This window comes from Dysidea avara, chromosome 12 (genome assembly GCF_963678975.1).
Source record: "Dysidea avara chromosome 12, odDysAvar1.4, whole genome shotgun sequence".
In the NCBI taxonomy this organism is placed as follows: Eukaryota; Metazoa; Porifera; class Demospongiae; order Dictyoceratida; family Dysideidae; genus Dysidea; species Dysidea avara.
Genome location: NC_089283.1, coordinates 23,287,215 through 23,311,354, shown reverse-complemented (window position 1 = coordinate 23,311,354; position 24,140 = coordinate 23,287,215). Strand labels below are relative to the sequence as shown.

The 24,140-nt window shown below is 38.1% G+C and overlaps 1 protein-coding gene and 1 pseudogene across 1 annotated transcript; both read left to right on the top strand.

Annotated features, from left to right (window-relative positions):
• The first annotated feature begins 4,574 nt into the window (after positions 1-4,574).
• Positions 4,575-8,958, top strand: LOC136241795 (E3 ubiquitin-protein ligase TRIM71-like; annotated as a pseudogene).
• An 11,453-nt stretch (positions 8,959-20,411) lies between these two features.
• Positions 20,412-22,863, top strand: LOC136241786 (E3 ubiquitin-protein ligase TRIM71-like). The gene has a single exon (XM_066033104.1). The coding sequence runs from the start codon at positions 20,463-20,465 to the stop codon at positions 22,746-22,748; it is 2,286 nt and encodes a 761-aa protein (XP_065889176.1). The 5' UTR covers positions 20,412-20,462; the 3' UTR covers positions 22,749-22,863.
• The last annotated feature ends 1,277 nt before the right edge of the window (positions 22,864-24,140 follow it).

Sequence of the window (24,140 nt, the reverse complement as noted above, 5' to 3'; positions counted from 1 at the left end):
CAGCAAATCTTAGTACAGTAAGTTACCTCCCAAATAAGAGGCTTAGTTTGCACCCCTGGATAACATCTGATATATCAGCATAGTCATAGTGAAATACTGTTTGGATATCCTACCAACCTGTTGGCACTCACCACCTATTGGATTAAATGTTAGAATACAAAGATTTTGTTACTGCTTTTAGCCTTACAAATATTTAACATCAGCACAACATGGAGGTATAGCATCTTCAGAACAGGTTCTCCAGACTCATTGGTGATGGTGAACTCCAGGTATACAGTGGTAAAACTATATAACCAAACACACAAGTCTTACAAATGCATACACCTGTACACAGGCATACCTGTACACTATACATGCACATACACAAGTACACTTATCTCCACTCTATGTGCATATGATGCACAGTACACACACACACACACACACACACACACACACACACACACACACACACACACACACGCACAGACACAGACACAGACACACACAGACACACACAGACACACACAGACACACACACACACACACACACACACACACACACACACACACATACACACACTTTGGTAGTTCATCCAGTTGGTGGTTCCCCAGTTCAGGTGACTGTATACTATACAAGTGAACTTCATTGACAGAGATGGTAGCATGAGGTCACCATTGTTGTTTTAATCACTACAAGAACCATCAATAAAAAGTACATACATACACAACCACACAATGTATTTCATGTGAGAATACAACAAGTTTAGTGTCAGGAGATGATAATACAATTGTAGTATGGTGTGTGGGCAGATCAAAGGCTGCCGCCAGTGTTACAAATCAGTTGTAAACCAGTTTACAAATAATTGTAACATGGCTAAGTACCTCCTTTTGGCCACACAGTCTGGCCACTAAGTTAAAAACATCAAACACCAGACCAATGCAGGAAGTCACAATACAAGGCTAGGACTGACAAAGAGGTAAATCGCTCTGGAACGAATAAACACACAACACTGAACTTGTGTGAATGAATGGGAAGCAGTACAACCGTCGGCCTGGTATCTGAATAGCACACGCTCATTAGCGAATAACTTAAGCTACCCGAGGCTATTATAGTGCTGCACCACTCAACAATGAATATCAGACACTTCACTACACCTGTTTAAATGATGCGAAGCAGTACAATGGCTGGAGTGATTGGCATTGATAAATGCCACCTCACGCTGGTGCATGGGAAACGTGCTACCAATGAATAACTAACTATCGAGACAGTAATTTATAAGCAAAATGGAAGATGTCCCACCCCAAAGGTGATCACATCTCCAGGGCATGTCCTATTGTGTTAACAACTGTCAGTGACTGGTTATCACTTCTAATGTAAAGTGATTGTTCTATTAGGGTATATTGTAGGATGGTATTCTTGGATGCTACAACTACTACACAACTATACAGAGTGCTGGAAACAACAGCTCTGTAATATTGGTTGGGGGTGGACAGTACCGAGGTGGAAACACCATCTCATTTGTGTTTTGGGTACAATCAAGGTATGTGCAAAATTGTACTCAACAATACCATACACTGTCCATCTTTTGAAGAATGTCAAAAACTTGTATTTCATGACCTCATTAATAAGATCACCTCATGAAAGTGACCAATTCAAGTAGCAAAGAAGGTACAAAACATGAGGTCATAAGATTTGTATACAGTAACCTGCAGTCTACAAATACAAAATAGGAAATTACATTAGTTTTACACCATTTTATTTGGGTTGCTGAAGTTGAAAACACTTAATGAAAAAGTTTACATTGTGTTGAGGCCTGTCAAATTGTGTTGTAGCATTTACCTTTGGACCATAGCATATTAATATTATGTTTCGTGGACTTATTATTCTCTAGTACTGACTCAAAAAATAAATAAAATTGTGAATAATTTTAGCTGCAGCAGACTGCTTTATTAGAGTATTTATGACTGCTCTATTAGAGTATCTCAATCTTCAAAGGTGAAGGGGCTACATACTCTTTACTCTTTGCTTGAAGGGACACCCTTCAGCTAAGCACCATGGACTGGGTACTCTACCATTTTCCAGGGACCTGTTCTTAACAACTATGAAAGTCTGTACAATGCTATAAAGAGAGACTATAAACCACAAGGTTATAAAAATTACCAAATTTGGGATAAACAGGAAGTCATGTGACATTCCTGTGACATTACAAATTATGTGTTATGTAATGTTATGTCAATGATCAAGACTCATGTAAATCTTTTCTGTGATTTTTAACGATATTCCAACAACTGATATAAAATATCAACAAACAAAGCTGATCCGACAATTGACGTAACAGACCTTTTCAATTTGGACACTAATAATGACAGTGTGGGACTTTAGTTGACATTACAGTCATGTACATAAACAGGCATCACTAGGATATCACTAGGATATTACTAGGATATTACTAGAGCAAAAAAGCTCATGAGTTGTAAAGTTGAAGGTTTTACTGAACAGTGCTTTCCCTGGCTGATATTCGTGAGTAGTGCTGAAACGATTATTCGGTTATTTGACTATTCCGTCAGTATGGGGTAACACACTATTCAAATAATATTTAGCACTTTGTACACTGTATTCAGATGGAATAGCCAGCCTTGAAACTTAAGAATGTGAATGAAGTGATGGATCTATGCTGTAAGAATTCTATTTTAGAAAAGACAGAAATAGCTCTTAGGCTTTACTTTGCTCCCTAACAAAAGTTTCAGTACTTATTCAATAGAAGTATAAGCTTAAAGAACAATCAAATATTCAGTCATTTTGTTCACAACTAGTATAGTAATAGTAAAAATTGCTATTCGTTTCAGTACTATTCGTGAGTTGGTCCTTAAAAGCACTCATCACTGCTTGACAAAACTTAGTAATAGAGATTTCATAGATCACATTAAGGCTATGACTTGTGTTTGTGGTAGGTCAGTATTTTGGTAAACCCAAAAATAAATATAAATCACATGATTGAAAAAGGGTGCTAATACAACAACTCACTCATCCTTCAGCAGACAGCCATGAAGCACATACACAATTTTCACTAAGGAAAATTAAGATATGAGGATTAAATTTTTAAGGTATCCACTTAGCCCACATCCTTATGAAAGTTATGTTTTTGTGAAATTAGTCCAAAACTGTTGACTACAGAACTCATAAACATCACATAATGAACATTAATTGTCCATAATGACATCATCATTACAAATCCCAGTCAGCACACACCAGCTCTACTGGTCTTACTAACATGTTTTAAGTGTTTCAATAACAAGAAATATGGTTGACATTAGTAAATGTTAGGTAGTAGTAGTCATGTATGTACACAGTGTTACAAACATGTATACTACAGTATATTATATACAACACAAACAATACACTCTAAACAGTATATAAATGTACAATTTTACAAGTTCTTAATAGACATTGTATGTGTGAGTGTTGTGCTAGTAAATTGTCTTAGTGATTTTCACCCTCACAAACTGGTAAACCATAAACTTTAGTTGTCCCTTAACATTCTTCTGCTATACTAACTTCTAACAAATTCTCCAAAATAATAAATAATGGAAAACTTCCATACCAAACTACAAAACCCAAATGACAAAACGCCCCTGCAAGCCTTCAGCCAGCTGTGGGTACACACCTGGTTAACTAAAAGACAAAAAAGATATTTGTCCCTACAGGTCTGGTTCCATACAATTTTACCTCTGAAAGGAATAAACCTATTGTTCAAAAATCGGTCAAATAAAAAGAGGTCCCACACACAGTTCTGACCAAATGTAATAATTTTTATCACTTAGCTCACCACAAAGATGAAAGGGTAAACATTATCACCGAGCTTCTTCATTAGCCTGATTTGCAGCATCATCATCAGCTGAGGTTTTAACTCTCTCGTTTTAGCAAAAACTTGTATGTGCTCTTGAAGAGATTGTGGTTCATGATACAATAGCCACACCCACAAGATCCAGGTGGAAAGTCATCCCAAACACTTCCAAGTCTTTTCTCCCACATCTACATGAATAACATACACACTAAACTATACTAAAGTCACAACATTTTTATTATTGTCTCATCCCAGCCTGTGTTACCATTTTACTCACTACATCAATGGTTTATTATACTGTACTATCAGTGGCTGAATGGAACTATTAAGAAACTTTTAAACTAGCTAGAGCAAACTAACATTCTGAGTCATGTGACCTATCTACTTTAGCTATCTGGCTGGTTAGTGAAAGAATTTGCTTGTCCTCCTATTTTGAATATTAATGGCTGAAACCAATAATCAAGTTTATGAGAGTATATGTACCATATAGCCTAAATATTTTCAAGGGAGAAAATTTTGGTGATTTTGCAGTTTTCTTGAGATATTTAGACTTCCATATAGTCTAATACATTTTGGGATTGTCTGCAAATCTTATTTATCGCAACATTGCTCAACCTCAAAAAATTTGCCCTCAAAATATTTAAGCTATACAGTATGAGATTAATGAGATATGTTCCTCACATACACAAACAACAGTGTTAATAACTTAGCAGATACTTAAAACTACAAAAAGCTGAGCACCCTCTAAAGGTTATCCCTAAATTCTGGACAACCCCTTTATAAAGGACATCTGTCTAGGTCCCAAATCAACAGCATTAGTGGCTTGTACGTCCCATAACTGAGGACACCACTTTACAAAAGACAAAATTAAATTCCCCTGGTGTCCATCTTAGAGGGGTTCTACTGTAACATCAGAGTACAACAAAAGGATCTATGTATCACAACTTGTTATAGTTTAGTACCTTTTTTGTCCTCTATGCCTTTCTTCTCAAAGTAATCTGGGTCAACAAACAACACTCCATCTGTAAACAACATTCCCCTAAACCAGTAAACAAAACAACGTAACTTGATTGACGAAATCACATCTGTGGACATTTACCGTTGTCTACTTACAATGACCTGTTTAAATTATGTAAGCATTTGTGTATTACCTGCATGTACCTTTCTGAAAGCCCCGAGAATTCTTGAGGGGTACCATCACAAATGGTATATATGGTCAAGTAGCTAACAATCCTCATCAAGGCCTTAGACTACTTGTATGGCTCACCACAAGACCTGGGACCAGCAGCCTGTAAAAGCAAACTATTATACTACAGTCGGTTATGACAGAAATTCATCAGTGCATTCATGTGGCTCCATGTCTACTGTGAATAACAAGTTTCATGGCTGATAAGATGGGTAGGTAAAGGAAAACACAGTGGACCCTGGAATTGAGGACCCATGGGGGACAAGTTTCCTACACCACAAGATGCCTTGTAGCACCTCCTAACAATATATACACATGTCCTCCACACTCTTTCATCCATTACAAACTAATATTGGTTGATCACAAATCAGTTAAACTTTCCCACTTTATACTAACTCATTGTTGGGTGATATAGAGGGCTTGGTGATGGTATACTTCATCACATTTGTAATTGAACACTACAGAAGAAATACATGACAAATCTCTCAAGAATGACTACTTCAGTTTTGCTATGTGTGGTATCAAAGGTCAAGGCAGTGTGTCATACAAATTTTCATACAGGGATCACCATGGCCAGATCAAGGTATGGCTCTGTGAATTTTGTTTCCATATAACTACTCTGCTTCAGTGGCTACTTTGGCTTCTACTAACTGCAGCCTTGATTTGTCTAGTGAAACTAGATTGGATCATTTTCCATGTAAGCACATGTAATGTAATTTCAGGAAAATAGGATGTGGCTACAAGTTGTCATGTGATCCACCCATCAACACCCAGTACACAATAAGTTGTAGGGATGCAACAATATGGGTAAACTCCATATTGTGTATTGTTTTCAAAAATATTGCAATATATTGTTGTATTACAATATTTGAATACGATGTTGAAATGTGGTAAAGTTAATGTTGCAATAGCCCATATCTGTATGCTAAGGTACCCACTGGTCAAGAACCATCATCAAATGCATTTACAAGTAGCTAGGCTAGTAGTACTGTATTATCAGTGTTATATGTTCAGGGTATAGCTTCTGGTCACCAATAAATCATCAATTATTACTTTATGGTGCCTTTGATGTAATTATCCACATACCACAGCTTTGTGGTATATTTCAATACAACAATGACAATATTGTATTGTATTGTGGTAGAAAATATTGCAATATATCAATTATTGTAATATTGTTGCATCCCTAATAAGCTGATAATGAAAACATCCCAGATACACTAACCTATTTCGCTTTTCACACATAATGATGATGATTTGGAGATTGCAGCCGGTAATGTTAGTGCTCCAGTAGTGGGACTATTACCTCATAAAGTTGTCAAATCCCCCACCCTACTGTAGTAGTCGGCTGTGATGTGCATCGTGGTGCATGACTGGGACCACACTGAAATGGTCTCACTTTCTTTGGGGACATCTCTTTCTAGTTCATACTGAAGCTGCTCCAATGGCGACAATACTACACTAACTCAACTTGTCCAATCCCATGTATATCAGCCGGAAGGGAGACCACTAAGGGGGTAATACGTCACTTAACAACCAGATTGTATACTAACGAAGCTAGACAATGGCGAGTAAGGAATGGCGACAGATCGAGGAAGAAATAACTTGTTCCATCTGTGGAAATCTTTTTACTGATCCGAAGACCATCCCGTGTTTGCACACCTTCTGTAAGCGATGTATAGAGAGGAGTATAGAGTCCAATAAGAAAATGGCGGTCATTGTATCATGTCCGTTATGTCGTGCATCACTTAATTCCACAAGACGGGATAGCGTCTATTCCCACTAATTTTACAATTAATCGTTTAGTGGAAATTTTTGGAAAGCGAAGGGAATCTGGACAAGGTTCAGTGATGATAAAATGTGGAAAGTGTAGGGAAGAAGCGCCAGCTGTCACGTGGTGTATTGAGTGTGAGAATGGGTTATGTGACAATTGTAATGAATTTCACAGAAAATGGAAGGATTGTGAGGCACACAAAACTGTTCCCATAAGTGAATTTCTACAAAATCCCAAACAAGCTGTAGCCACACCAGAAAAGGCAGAATTTTGCAAGTCCCACACCAAACAAACACTAGACCTGTACTGTAAGACTTGTAGTAGTTTAATATGTCGAGACTGCACCTTGAAGGATCATCCTCGTGGTCATTGTGATCATGATTTTGATTTTGTTGATGAAGTGGTGGATGAAGAAAGAGAGAAGATGAAACAAGTCACTGGTCCACTGAAACAGTTGTTAGAACGAGTAAGAAATGGAGTAAAGAAAATTGAACATTGTGAGAAACAAGTTGACATTGAGAGTGAAGCAAATATTGAGAAGATACGAGTTACATATGGTGAAGTGTACAAGTTGTTGAAGCAACAAGAAGAAGAAACAGTTGGAAAGGTTAGCACCATCAAGACTTCACTTAAAAAGACACTCGCTGTACAAAAAGAAAGTGCAAAGTTTGTGGAAAGCCAACTGGTGAGCTGTGACGAATTCTCCAATAAAATTGTAACAGTTAACAGAACTAGACAATTGCTTACATACAACAAATGGATTGAGAATAGAGTTGATGAAGTAACAAAACAAGTGGAACATACTAGCCTTGATCCAGAGTGTAAACCAAGTGACATGATTGTTATTTGTCATCACCCAGTTGAGTTTGTTAATGATTCAGTTTGTGACGTGTCGTGTCTTCCACATTTACCTGATTGTACTGTGAGTGGTCCAGTAGTAATTAGTGATCCAGTTAAAGTGACTGTTACACTGAAAGACATTTTTGGGTCTCCTGTAATGAACCAATCAAATGATCTAGAAATCTGTTGCAACAAGGAGAGGGAGCTTTTACAGAATACACATATTGAAGAAGAGTCAAGAGGACAGTACCATATATGGTATAATCCTAAAAGAAAGGAAGATCATTCTTTATCAGTTTACTGGAGAGGATTAGAAGTGAACCACGAAGAAATCAAAGTGTTGGCGAACGTTCGTGACTACAATAAGTCGAAGCAGGAGGTGAAGATCATTGACAAATATGGACCAACTAACAAGAAGTTAATATTTCCTTATCTGTTGGCCAAAGGACCTAACAATGAACTTATTGTTCGTGACAGTTCCACCAATCAGTTAGTAGTATTTGATAAACACTTCCAGTACTCTCATGTTATTGGTGGAGCAGGTAGTGGAAATGAGGGCATCACTGGAATAGCAGTAGACAAGAAGGGATATTTGTATGTTGCAGATAGTGACTTGCACTGTATTCAGAAGTTTAAACTAAATGGAGAATTTATTTCCCAGTTTGGCAGTGAAGGTACAGCTAACAGTCAGTTCAAGTCTCCTTATGGTCTAGTGTTGTCCCAGTCAGAACTGTTGTTTGTGTGTGATAAGGACAATCACAGAATTCAAGTATTTCAAAATGAACGATTCTCTTATTGTTTTGGACGACATGGCACAGAATCTGGTACCTTCAATGAACCTCTTGACTTGACACTGAACAATAGTGAAGATCAGTTGTTTATTACAGACAGTGATAATAACAGAGTCCAGGTGTTCACCATGCACTAAAGGACGATTCTTTAAAGTATTTGGTAACTTCACTGATGTCCCCTACAAGTTACATGATCCAGTTGGGATACACTATACACCAGATGGACACTTGTTGATCAGTTCCTGGAGCACTCACTGTGTGTTGGTGTTTGAAGAAGATGGGAAGTTTACATCAGCCATTGAAGGTACCTATGAAGGCAAGAAAAGGTTTAGTAAACCTTGTGGAGTAGTGATGATGGATTATGGACAGATTGTAATAGCTGATGGTGATAGTAACAGGCTAGTAGTGTTTTAGTAACAATTTACACTAGTAGTATTTTAGTAGTTTTGTAGTGACTAGTGTTTTAGGTTGTAGTAGGAAGTGTGTTATTTGTTGTTGTAGATTTGTTATTTTTCATTAAAGTGGTTTATTTGAAGTTAACATTATAACTGGGTAGTAGTGGTAGTACATTCAACAGTTTAGTGTGATGTCCAGATCGAACTAGTGATGAATGATTAGTTCTTTAAAGTGAGTGACTAACTGGTCTGTTTCTAAAGATGATTTATTCTAATTGTTTAGGTGATGACGGTGGCAGAACAACAAATAGTTGACATGTTGAATGAGACATGAACATACAGTTGGAGAATGATGTGTGTATGCTGCTATGGTGATAGTAAGATGTTTCAGTGAAGTATAAAGTATGTAATGTTGTTATTTGTAGTGGCAGTGTTAATGAGTGTGTGTTAAGTTAGTACTGCTATAGTTGAGCTGGTAGTATTGAGGAAGTGTAGAATGAAGTTGAACTGTTAAATACTATCACTACAATGAGTTGACCAAGAAGATGGTAGAAGTTAACAAAGAGAATAATGACTTAGATAAGGTTAATTAGTGAACACTAATGGAAGTACAGTCCCTACACTATTGAATACTATTAGGACAAAGCTGACACAGAGTTGTGTGTTAAAAGTTTGAAAGTGAAGTTTGAAGAGTTTAGAGGAAGAACTATAGAAGACCTACAACATTATAGTGTATTAGCGTAAGTGCGTGTAGTGAGTATGTGTGTGTGTGTTTATTACAGTGTGAGTGTTTATTCTACAACACACAGGATGACAGATGGGACCTAACATTACCAGCGGCAACAGAGAGGCTACTAATTTACTATTTGGTATCACCTGTCATCGTTATTTCAGGAGATCAACACCAAATGATCCAAGAGACCAAGGAGATGAAGCCACTTTTCAAGCCACTTTTGTGGAAGAACATTAACCTACTAAACTTATAATACACTTACAGGTACAGATCATTATCATCATGTTGTTTTTGAAAACACACAAGTGTCATGTATGAATGAGCATTCGTCCGGCTGGTGATTTTATTCTCTTGAACAAAAAATCCAGCTGGATTACAATATATTAAAGTGGGTGAAACAAATCCATCCTGTCCACGTAGGACGTTTGATTCTCACACTGTCCATGAAGTATAACGTGCCTTCTTTCCCCAGGAGGGTTTGTCTCCAGGATTTGTAGTGAAAGTGTAGCACATACATCCTGTAATTATGTGTTATGTGTGTGTGTGAAAGTGGTATACAGCTAAAACATGACTTTTCTCTGCATGGTGTAAACTCTGTGTGTGTGTACATGTCTGTCAAATTAATGTCCTATTCTATGCTGTTGCTACCAAATACTGTTTAAATTGCACTAGTCTACAAAATGGTATAAGTAGGATCATAGGCTAGCCAACTGTACATGTTTCACATGATGGATCATCCAGGCTTTTCCTTGTGCATGGTATAGCCATAATAGTCCCTCCTTGAGGAGTAGACTGACTCACAATTTTATTATGCATACAGTAGTTCTTTTAGTATCTGGCCAAGTAGCCTATAGATTGCAGATTTATAAAGATGTGTGTTGTATGTGTAAGACCAACTATAGTGTCCAAGAGGGACTTGACGTGTTTGTTCGTTGCACCTTCTGCTGTGACCTTTTCCAACCTAGATGGACCACAATAGCACAAAACAACCTGTTTTGTAACTTGTCTATACATTCCAGTCAAACCAATAACATCATGTGATGTCACTCCAGGGTTGCTATAGTAATGTGTGGGCTTTGACATGTCTTCAGATAGCAGACTTGGCAAAATAATCAGTGTGTAGAATTGTTAGCCAGATAGTATAGCCATCTCCTGCTGGTGTAAACTTATCTACATATGTGCTCAAGTCAAGTGGATGGTAAACTAGCCACTAACTTCCTGCTTTATAATAACTGTTATTACATGTAAAAACATTTTTTACAAGTGGTTAGTGGTTAGTTTGGTACCACCCCAACAGGTATGTCATTACCTGCTAATTTACACTGTGATGATAAGTACGTAGCTGCAGTATAGATTAGTTGTGAATGTTTAGCCATTGCAAGAGGTCATTGTTAGTGGGATAGCACTACCAAAACAGTGAAGTACGTAGCTCAGTTGGAAGAGCTGCAGGTCCCTGATGGATTTGGCACTTTAAAGCTAATTTTTGATCACATGATTCCCTACATTTCTTGTGTCCACATTGTCCCACACAACTAGTGGGTGTAGATTTGAACTTACGAATAGTTGTTACTTCCACATACAATCTCATGATAGCAGGGCCTGAAATTATGTTTTGGAAACAATCTGACAAATCCTGTTATGTACACTCAACAAAAACTTTCTAAAAGTGTTCAGACATTAGCCAGAAATGGTTGGAAAATGGACCATAATTTCAGGCTCTGTGATAGCTAGGAGGGCATATCCTAAACTTTCTCTAACAACATGCTGAAACTTGTTCTTGCTTTAGCGTACGAGCATAACTTCATAAACCTACCATATAACAGGTTTTTTCAAGGGTTTATTGTGATTTTCAAGGATTGGTGACTATCCATGCAAGTTTCCTCCTCAAAATTTGCAGTTCAATCAACATGGTTTAGTTTGAGTGTTATAAACACATAAACTATCCCTGAAGAAGTTCCCTCTTCAAAATCTTGAATGATGGCAATTCGTGATAACTTTCTCCCTCAACTATATGGCATGATAAAACTGTGCTTGTGATCAAACTAAAATATGATACATTATTTGAGACATGTTACATAATTAACAACACACAGCCTAACATAGATTAACACTTTCTACAACACATAATAATCAGGTTACAAAATGTACAGGCACAAAGTCTTCTCATTTGTTCTGTTGTCGTTCAAAGAACATGAAATCCTGTAAAGAACACAAGTACTGGTGTGTAGTAAGAACACTAGATGATGTAACACTTACAATGAGGAAACAAGCTCTGATCATCACTGCCTTCATCTTCACATCAAGGTCCATTGAAACTATGGATGGATAACAATAAAGAAATGAACTTAAATAACAACCGGTACAAAGCGTGCCAGTTACTCTTAGGCCAATTTATGATCCTATTAAAAGTTAGTGGTCAGTTTAGACAGGTGACCTTATTACACAGGTGTTATTACTGTACAGTGAACCTCAATAACAGGAGACAGCATTGCATAAAATGTCCACAGAATTAAATTACTGAACAGGTGTGATCACACCTTACATTTATTCTCCTACATTTGGATAGCTGACTAGGAACATTAGTGGAAATGAAAATTAATGTTGACAGGTATCACTTACACTGAATTCCAAAGTAGCCAGTATCAGTGAAAATTCAACATCAACTCAACATCGGGAGGTGCAACATGGACCCTTGGTCTTCAGAACAGGCTCTTGAGACTTTATTGGTGATGGTGACTAAATGTAGGGATCTGTAATGTACCAATATTTAGTCACACTGAGTAGAGGTACCACCTTTAAAAATACTGAATAAAATCTTAATACCACAGGGCCTTGACTCTGGATATATACACAAAGGTACAACTACATAACCAAACACACTAACACTACACATACAGTGACATTACACATGTTAGGCAGACACCTCTCTATAAAGACCCTTGGCCCAAAGGTGGTTAAGTTCCACTGTAATTGCCACTACCTCCATCATGTTATAGCAAAACAGCTGAGCTGGAGAAAGGGTATATGGCCTTCAAATATTGCAAGATACAATACCAAAGGTGACAGCCAAGAAATGGCTGTAGTGATAATGTTAGAACTTTCTTAAAGTTTCATAGACTCTAATAGAACATACACTCATTTAATAAAGCATCTGTTGATAAAGATAAAGTACTCTAATAGAACAGTCACATCTAAGAGTTGAAATAATCAAATATTTGAGATCAAGACACACGGTAGTGTGTCGTGCGGCCCAAGAAGCCGGCGTGCAACACCCGTGAGTATATTGACAGGAAGAAAGAAAACGCAATTTTCACACCTCCGTAGCTCTGTGCTGCCTTGATGAAATAAGACGATTTTTGCTGTGGACACTCCCTCCAACTTCAGTACTCCACATTCCAAATCTGAGCGAAATCGCTTCAAGCGTTCCCAAGATATGCGACTTCAAAAATTGACTTAGCTTCTTTTTTTTTCTTCTTTTTTTTCTTCCTTTTTCGCACACTTACAAAAACCGCTATAAAACGCGAACGCAACATCCGATTACCTTGAAATTTGGCACACAGAAGGGGGGTATGAAGGTGCATCTTTGTACCAATTTTGGCTGGAATACAATAAACAGGCAAAGAGTTATTAGCGATTATCCACGAAAAATAACACCAATATGTTGTCACGCCTACAGGGTAAACCGCTTACGGGAAGAAGCTGAAAATCGGTGGGTGAATAGGTTAACTATTGAACCTCAAACCTTTTGTGGTTTGAAAGAAATCGAGCTAAAAACCAGGAAGATACAATGAAAAAACCAACAGTGTGTAATAATTATGCAATCGAGATTAACTAATAAAAAAACGATTACTTTCCACGCCCACCAGAAAAAGTGCTTGGAGTAATTAATGCTTTGAAATTCGCTGTACAGATGGAGTAATCATCTTAGAAAGGATCTTCAATGGTGTAGAAGAATCAGGCTTTCAATGTTAATATTTCCTAATTTATGGTATTACTTTTAGTATAATCACTTCATTGCTAGTGTAAGACTCCTACACTGGAGATGATCACTTGAAATTGACCACATTCGGGAGGTGTCCTGATTTAATAGTTCTAAAATGTGACTACAGTCTCTGGGATCACTGGTCTCATTACCTATTTCCAAATACTGTCAGTTTTAATTCAGTTTACTAATGGGTGAGGCTACATGACTACATGTACTAAATTTTTACACATTACTAACTTTCCGGTCATCCACTGTGATGTGATCAGGTAGCTAACAGTCAAGTGTCCATAAAATTTGTCATGAAGTTCCACAACCAGAGCTCTCATCAAGGCCATAGACTATTTGTATCACAGCAACTGGGACCAGCAACCTAAAAAAGCAGACAACTTAACTTTGACAATGAAATTAAATAGTACATTAATGTGGCTACATGTCTATGGTGAAAAATCAAGTCTCCTGTCATAGCTGATAAGACTGGTTATTACACACCTGGTCACTAATGTGTGTACACTAGTGACAAGTGTTGGGACCACACACAGGATTAGGGGTGTAACAAATATCACACTAAAACTATTAACTGTGTAGTGAAAACTTTTTTAATACCAGATATTGTTGAGGGATTCTTAACAAAAGACCAGTAAAAATTACAATATTATTGTTGGAGCTGCTTATATAGTTTTTAGTTAGGATGTACAGTACATTGTAAATTCAAAGGAAAAAATACCACAAAACAAACTAACTTGAAAATCATAAAATGTGACATTTAAGTACAAAGTCACCTGCCTAATGTGGCCACCTGGTTAAGATGGTCAGCAATAAGCTATCACTGTTGATGTTAACAAGCCACAGTTAAGGCTGATACATTGATAAGCTATCCCCTTATAGCTTAACTACATATAGGAGTAGATGTCAAGTAACGATGGTTCCTAGCTAATGAGGTGTGTGAGCAGAGACAAATATTTATTTATTTATTTATTTATTTATTTATTAAAGCTTTACAGCAGAAGTGCTGAAGATAACATTTTGCAGTAAACTGGTCATAATGTCCTGTCATGTGCAGGCTTGATCGGTCATGGTAGGACAGAGTACGACATTTAAACTAAGAGTTAGATTGTACATGGTTATTAATTCTGGTATTGCTCTTGTTGTGAGCTACTGTAACACTGCTAATTGAATGGGAGCAGGCCTAGTATATTCATGGCCACTCCACTTGGACTTGGGTTGTAAGAATGTAGTGTCTTCTAGCAACCAAGTGGTAGATATGAATACCATAAACCAAACAGATAAACTGCATTCCTTAGGCTCCATCCCTTTCCTTTTGATAGTTAAGACATAATATCTGAGCAAACTGAGTTGTGGTCAGACACAGAGGGTATTTGGATGGAAAATGTCCAGTGACTGGACATTTGCCATCCAAATGACAGAAACAGCGGAATTGGCAGAAACAGTAAGAATCATCATTTACAGATTATGGACAGCCTTAGAACACCTGTTACACATAATGTACCTATCAGTATTAAGCCCCACTACCCCCCTCCCAGGAGTACATGGAAGAATGGTGGGGAATTTGATCTGATTTGACCTTAAAAATCGCCCGACTGTTCAAAAATTTTAGCACTTGCTTGACTTTATAAGCTATGCACCTCCTGCAAGAATAACCTACTTTCTCATAGTACACTACGGGGGATTTGACTACTCGTCATGCCCCACAGCTGGGAAATTTGATTTTTGAAAAAGTCAAATCCCCACCTTTCCCCCACCCTTGCCCGGGAGGGGGGTAGTGGGGCATAATGATAGGTGCATAAAATACAGTTACGTGAACTCACCACAATTGAAGAGCATGGTCTTTGTAGTGCTGATTCTGCCACTTGCAGCCTAACATCATCAGTGGCTTAGACTGTAGTTTCCAGGCTGTAGTCTTATCTCTAGCCTCATCAATCATCACCTCAATCATCACTTTACAATCAACAAGAAGCGCCTCCTCCTAGGTACCAAACATGCGATAGAGTATTCTAGAATGTTTTTAAATTATAATGCGTTGAATGGACTTTATCCAAAATTACGTCACTTGCATAAAAATGGCCGCTGTAGTGTGGGGACGTTCGTAAAATTTGTATGTGCAACTATGGGAAGAAAATTTTTGAATGGCAATATCTCAACCAAGATGGAAGATATCAAGCTCTAACCAGCAGGTATGTTTATAAATTAGCTAAAAGAATAGGAATCTAGTGTTGCTTTGAAAATCAACCAAAAATCGCTTTTACGTACTTATTGTAATGTCTTATAGCCATACCTGCTAGTTAGAGTTCAATATCTTCCTTCTTGGCTGAGATATTGCCGTTAAAAAAAATTTTCTTCCCATAATCGCCCGTACAAATTTTACGAATGTCCCCACACTACAGCAGTCATGTTATGTCTGTGATGTAATTTTGGATAAAGCTCATTGCAAAACTGGTATTGAATAGTCATGCTGGTGCCACAGATGATGTTAAGCTGCAAGAAGTAACTTGCACTACAAAGATCATTCACTTCAATTGTGGTGAGTTATCTACAGTTCTATGTAGCTGCATTTATGTGTAACAATTAATGGTAGTGGGTGTTCTAAGGCTGTCCATACCCTGAAAATGACGATTCTTTCTGTTTCTACAAATCCCACCGTTTCTGCCATTCAGCTGAAACTCCTTTCCCGTGACTGACTTCAATATTTGTCTCTGTGCGTGATGTTTGGTGAGGCTACACCCACACAGACTAGCTACTGTGGTATGTGCTGAGAGGAGGGTGGTATGGTGCTTGTGTACTCACTTTCATATTCTTCATCACTTCGTCTCATCGGAAGTCAAGGAACCTCTCAACAAGGTCACCATCGATGAGACCCACCAACACTCTATTATGATGTTCTGTAGCAAACGACCTCCCAGTCAGTCAAGGAAATGTCACACTACATGTACTACACAAACTACACCAGTGTCACATAGCTACACTTCATGTCCCCACCCAACCACTCACAAACAAAAGGTAAAGGTCATCTGGTCAGAGGTCTAACACACCCTTGGGGTACTGTACATGCTAATCATGGCCGACAGATTTTCACTCTAAAGTTAAAGGTAGTTGCCACTTCAACAGTTCTGACAAGCAATAAAAGAACACAGCTACAGTTCTTATGGTAAGTACCTATAATTGGCTTACAAACTCTCAAATAGTTTACAGTAGCACAAATTCAAACTTTGGTAGTTGGTACACATAAAAAAAATGACATCACTCAAACCTACAGCTACATGTCCCTAGAATAGAATGGTTGCCTGCACATTACACAGCGACCACACCCCAATAATGCTCATCATATAGAGTAAGTATAGGTTGGGGAATTCTGGATCCCGGGTTTGTGTGGCTCCTTAGGTAGTTACCTAGACTACATGTTACTGGAGGATCAAGTCACCAGCTGGTCTAGGATACATTCAACAATGTCAACACTACTCCCTGTATTAACAGGCTTTAACCTTTATCAGGTCCCTAGTGGGATAGTAGTTAATAGAGTAACCCAAGGATACATAGCTGAGTGGTCAATGTGTAACAACACTCTTCACAATCATCAACTAGTTCTCCTCTAGACTGGCTAGTAGTCTGTGCTCCTTCAGTTTACACACCATCCCTAGGGGAGAGGGGTGGGGGAGATGTTCAAACAACACAAATAAAGTACAATGAGCACAAATCACAACATACGTAATTTACAATCTTTATTGTACAAATTATAAAGACTAGTGCTAGAAATATGAATTACACAAAACATATTATGTAGGGTATCATGCAGGCCAGTCAAATTGAGCTTTGATTGGCCAAATGTTGGAATGGTATTACAAACAGCCACCTATACTGACAAAGGTGTGATATTGTGATTATCTCCTCAGTACTTCTTTGTACTGTGAATTATCAAGATATAGCTGGTCCCTCACTACACTATACCCTCAGGTAGTCCATTTGGGCTGCTCTGTCGTGACCAGTGCAATGAAACTTCCATACCTTCTGGAGCATCAGTACACTGTACAATTAACTAGTTTCCTGCCGTTAAGGATAGCAATGTTTTTCTTGAGATCAAACGCAACAGGCAAATTCCAACCAACCAGTTAGTTCAAGTGCAGCATGGGTGGGTGGTGACTGAGGCTGACAAAGTGTGTAACTATTAAATTACCTCTATACTTATAGCTACATACTTCAGTATCTCACTACTACACAATAGTTACATACATACGTAAGTACAAAGCAAAATGAGTAAATAGCCATCTATGTTCTGGTATGGATGTATCACACTAATGCTGCAGTGAAATTAATTGTTTAGCTGAGCAACACCTGGCTGCTGAGAAAATTGGCTGCATATCAGTTTGATGATATAACTGTGATAAAACTATCCCTGAAGCAGTAAGAGAATTTACTCACAGGCCAGTGGCAGCCCAACTGTAAAATTCAACTGTGAGTTGCACTGCTTTGTGGTCAGGGGATCAAACACCAAATACAGTTCTGTGACTGGTTTGGCAAACTGGTTTTGAGGGACCAGTATACCATGGCAGACAACATACTAACATTTGACCTCTACAATTTAAGTGATGAAACAATTATTTGTATTTTCGACCATAGATATATAATAACGCTTACCGGGCTTGAAAAGGAAGTGGGTGCACATGGGATCCGTGTTTTGGTTACTTTTGGAAAATCTTACTAGAAAGCAGAGCAGTTTCACTGGATAAAATAGGCACTAAGTAACTTATTAGTTATGGCCATGAGACATGTGCTCAGCATACAAATTAGTTTAAATACTCACAGGTGGAAAAGATACAAGCCCATATTTCATTGAGTCCGACCCGCACTTTCAACTGACACGGTTACAACAACAAAATTTACAACCAGTAGAAACATTTTACCTCAGTATATTGCAGTCCAGTGACTCCATTACTGTGTAATACAACCTCGTAGTGAAGTATTTGAAGTAAATTTTGTACAGAAAGTGAGTTAACTGTACCAACGCAGTAAGGTGAAACACTGCAGATAATATCAAAGGCTGTGACAGAACATTGGGGATTTTGACATAGCATACTTCCGTTTCCAATTCCGGTAAGCGTTATTGTATCTATGATTTGACTATTTGGTTGGCATGACATTGCTTGTGTCACCACTACCACTAGTAAAACTGGATTTCATTTTTTTATGATTGGATCAATTACCATGTAAACACATGTGATGTAATTGATAAGTCTTGCAGGAAAATAAGGTGTGGCTACAAGTGGTCATGTGATCCGCTTATCAACACCTAGTTTTTTTTCCCCTCGGGCTAGATGGAATGCCCTTACCACCACCCCCAGTACTGGCTGTCAAGTGCTGGACAGCTGGATAACACCAGCGACTATTAAGAACAAAGCTATTCGATGGCATTGGCATTAAGCATGCCCTCGGCCAGATTGATACTGGCAGATGTTGAATGACGTAGAATGATGACCCCTCAAACACATAATGGCTGATCTTAATAAAGAGAAGCAAAGTCAGCATCTCATCCAGTACAAACACCAACTATAATTCATTTCCCACTTGTCAGCCAACACGGAAGCAAGTTTATTATACACTGTGGTTGCAGTCTGTCCCATACCTCCACATGCTGAAAAAACCAGAGGAGAAAAGCAAGCCCTCTCAACCTCTCTCACCATCTCATCATAAGCATGTACACAATAAAGCTGATAAAAGGATTTTGTGACAATCATTCACAGCCATCTGTTCCACAGCTCTGCTCACTAATTAAAATGTATTACTGTTATTATATGTATTACTTTCCTAGTATTTAGTGTATGTTTCAGTGTGTTGTATTTGTATGTAGTTGTATGTTCTCATACTCCTGTATGAAAGATCGGCTATGCCAAATATAGGAGTCTACTTTAAAAATCAAATCCCAGATACTACACCAACCTATTTTCCCTATCCATGTCTATTTGTAATGTTAGTGACGCAGTAGTGAAACTATTACATCATCAAGTTGTCAAATCCCCACCTTAGACTATTCCAAATATGTGATCTATTCTATTATTTCATAAGGTTGGCTGCCTTTCAAGCCATTATATTCCTGGCATAACCACAAAAGGCTGATAAAAGCATGCATAAAAGCTTGTACCTTCCCTCTTAAGTTGAAGTTTGTGTGCCAACTTGATAGCACTGTTGACACGTGAGCTGACACTGGCTTTTACTGAGCCTGTCAGTATGCAAGAATAACCAGAAGAATACAGAATAAAGGAACCAGATGCAGGCGGTGGACGGGAAACAGAGAATTTATTGGAGTGGTACTATCCACACCCTACTGTAGTAGCTGACTGTAATGTGCATGACTGGCACAACACTGAAATGGTCTCACCTTGTTTGGGGAAACTTGACACTTCTGAAACTGTTCTAGCGGCGACACTAGTAACTTTACACTCCTTGTCCATACCATAGCCAGAGGGGGAGACCGACGGAGAGACCACTAGGACTTACACTAGGAGTAACACATCACTTAACAACTGTAAATTACACTACACAGAAACCATAAACCATACTAAGCAATGCATACATATACTAACCCCTTGAGTTAGTACGTCTATGCACAAACTTCCCTTACTCTCAAACCATCATGTCTAAGTATGTTGTCCGCTGCAACAATGACGCTACGTCCTGGAGAAATTCATGATGACAATCGAGGGTCACTCATCAGCTTTTTTAAATAATACAGTTACAATACAAATTACTCTACAACTAATTTATAAACTACAAACACAATTACAAACCGTCACTCATCAGCTGCATCATGCTGCATTGTCGATTGTACGCCTAGTCTAATTGTACGGATAAACAGAGACTACTACTATTTTTCGGTACAGCCACGCCTCCTTTTAGTTCTTGCTATATTCATCACGTGAAGATAATGGCGAGTGGCGGCGGTGTAGAGAAGGAATGGCGACAGATCGAGGAAGAAATAACTTGTTCCATCTGTGGAGACCTTTTTACTGATCCGAAGACCATCCCGTGTTTGCACACCTTCTGTAAGCGATGTATAGAGAGGAGTATAAAATCTAATAAGAAAATGGCGGTCATTGTATGTTGTCCGTTATGTCGTGCACCACTTCCACAAGACGGGATAGCTTCTATTCCCACTAATTTTACAATTAATCGTTTAGTGGAAATTTATGGAAAACGAAAAGAATCCGGACAAGTTTCAGTGACCATGAAATGTGGAAAATGTGAAGAAGATGCGCCAGCCATTACGTGGTGTCTAGATTGTGAAGAAGCGCTATGTCGAGACTGTAACGAATTTCACAGAAAATGGAAAGATTTCAAATCTCACAAAACTGTTTCCATCAGTGAATTTCTACAAAATCCCAAACAAGCTGTAGCCACACCAGAAAAGGCAGAAATTTGCAAGTCCCACACCAAGCAAACACTAGACCTGTACTGTAAGACTTGTAGTAGTTTAATATGTCGAGACTGCACCTTGAAGGATCATCCTTGTGGTCACCGTGATCATGATTTTGACTTTGTTGATGAAGTGGTGGATGAAGAAAGAGAGAAGACAAAACAAGTCACTGCTCCACTGAAACAGTTGCTAGAACAAGTAAGAAATGGAGTAAAGAAAATTGAACGTTGTGAGAAACAAGTTGACATTGAGAGTGGAGCAAATATTGAGAAGATACGAGCTACATATGGTGAAGTGTACAAGTTGTTGAAGCAACAAGAAGAAGAAGCAGTTGGAAAAGTGAACACCATCAAGACTTCATTTAAAAAGACACTCGCTGTACAAAAAGAAAGTGCAAAGTTTGTGGAAAGCCAATTGGTGAGCTCTGATGAATTCACTGAGAGACTTATAACAGTTAACAGAACCAGACAATTACTTACATACAACAAATGGATTGAGAATAGAGTTGATGAAGTAACAAAACAAGTGGAACATACTAGCCTTGATCCAGAGTGTAAACCAAGTGACATGATTGTTATTTGTCATCACCCAGTTGAGTTTGTTAATGATTCAGTTTGTGATGTGTCTTGTCTTCCACATTTACCTGATTGTAGTTGTTCCAGATATGGTCAAATAGTCAAACCAGATCAAGTTAAAGTGACTATTACACTGAAAGACATTTTTGGGTCTCCTGTAGTGAACCAATCAAAAGATCTAGAAATCCATTACAACAAGGAGAGGGAGTTTTTACAGAATACACATATTGAAGAAGAGTCAAGAGGACAGTACCATATATGGTATAATCCTAAAAGAAAGGAAGATCATTCATTATCAGTTTACTGGAGAGGATTAGAAGTGAACCATGAAGAAGTCAAAGTGTTGACAAACATTCGTGACTACAATAAGTTGAAGCAGGAGGTGAAGATCATTAACAAATATGGATCAACTAATAAGAAGTTAGCATATCCTTATCTGTTGGCTAAAGGATCTAACAATGAACTTATTGTTCGTGACAGTTCCACCAAACAGTTAGTAGTATTTGATAAACACTTCCAATACTCTCATGTTATTGGTGGAGCAGGTAGTGGAAATGGAAAGTTTTTAAAAGGAAATAGCATCACTGGAATAGCAGTAGACAAGAAGGGATATATGTATGTTGCAGATTGTAACTTGCACTGTATTCAGAAGTTTAAACTAAATGGAGAATTTATTTCACAGTTCGGCAGTGAAGGTACAGCTAACAGTCAGTTCCAGTCTCCTCATGGTCTAGTGTTGTCCCAGTCAGAACTGTTGTTTGTGTGTGATATGGATAATCACAGAATTCAAGTATTTCAAAATGATCAATTCTCTTACAGTTTTGGACGACATGGCACAGGACCTGGTATCTTCAATGAACCTGTTGACCTGACACTGAACAATAGTGAAGATCAGTTGTTTGTTACAGACAGTGACAATCACCGAGTCCAGGTGTTCACTACTAAAGGACAGTTCCTTAAAGTGTTTGGTAATTTCACTGATATCCCCTTCAAGTTACAACTTCCAGTTGGGATACACTATACACCAGATGGACACTTGTTGATCAGTTTTTTAAACACTCACTGTGTGTTGGTGTTTGAAGAAGATGGGAAGTTTACATCAGCCATTGAAGGTAACTATCAAGGCAAGAAAAGGTTTAGTAATCCTTGTGGAGTAGTGATGATGGATAATGGACAAATTGTGATAGCTAGTTATGGTGGTAACAGGCTAGTAGTGTTTTAGTAACAATTTACACTAGTAGTATTTTAGTAGTTTTGTAGTGACTAGTGTTTTAGGTTGTAGTAGGAAGTGTGTTTTTTGTTGTTGTAGATTTGTTATTTTTCACTAAAGTGGTTTATTTGAAAGTTAACATTATAACTGGGTAGTAGTGGTAGTACAATCAACGTGATGTTTATATTTACTACGTGATAAAGACATCAGAATGACTAGTCCTTTATGGTGAGTAACTAACTGGTGTAAAGGTGTTGAGCTGGAAGTGTTTGAATTGTATATAATTATGTGCTGTATATTGGGACCATGTAGTCTGGTGTCAACACGTAAATTCCCAACTGTCCTTAATTGTCTCGTAACCAACATTTACTGCCTGGTTTAAATATCACATGCTGCAGGTATAGCAGAATACTGGTTCATTTGGTAGCAACACATAGCTGTGTTTAGACAGTTTGCTTGGTATGTACTATAGTGTAGTGTGTATAGTATGTGTTCAGTGTCGTGTATGTGTGTGTGTGTTCTACAGTACACAGGATGACAGACGGATGATTATATCAGTGACAACAGAGAGGCTACTAAGTTACCATTAATTTGGCTGTAGCTTCTGTCGACACTCGACAATAGGAAACCATGATCCAAGAGACCAAGGAGATTAAGCCATTTTTCAAGCCACTTCAGTGGAAGAACATTAACATACATAATATGTCTACAGGTACAGGTTGCATATGTAGTACATTATGTATGCATGTGTGCATGTGTGTGAGCACCCACATGTGTCATGTGTGAATTAGTAGCAGTCAAGTGGTTAGAGCCCTGATCGTGTAATTGATCATGAAAGGTCCCAGGTTGGATGCTCAGCTGGTGCATGATTTCTTTCCCTTGTGTACACCTTGGGTACATAATAGAGGGTGTCATAATGGTGAGTTCCATACCAAATTACACACCCCTGGGAGAGGCTACCGGGGAGAGCTCTACAATTGCACCAAACATATAATATTATAACCTTTTTTTTGCTGTAACTTTACAAGCCAATAGTCACCCCTGGATCACTATAGCAATGTGCTGGTTTTCAGAAAGCAGACTTTGCAAGATTAAGGCTAGTTATATAGCCAGAATAGCCAGATAGTGTTAAGTTTATATTATATTTGTCCTTGTGCTCAAAGGTTAGGCTTTCCAAAATCAGGCTCATTAGCCTTGTGAAAGGTAAACTAACCACTAACATCCTGCTTTATAATAACTGTTATTACAAGTACAAACATTTTACAAGTGTGATTGTAATAACAGTTATTATAAAGCAAGATGTTAGTGGTTAGTTTGATACCACCCCAGCAGGTATGTTGTGTACATCATTACCTGCTAATTTACACTGTGACAATATCCAGCCATTCTCCCATTAGACTTGTC

What these genes read in the sequence shown, in the direction of transcription:
- LOC136241786 (XM_066033104.1), top strand. Translation starts at nt 20,463, where the DNA reads ATGGCGAGTGGCGGCGGTGTAGAGAAGGAATGGCGACAGATCGAGGAA.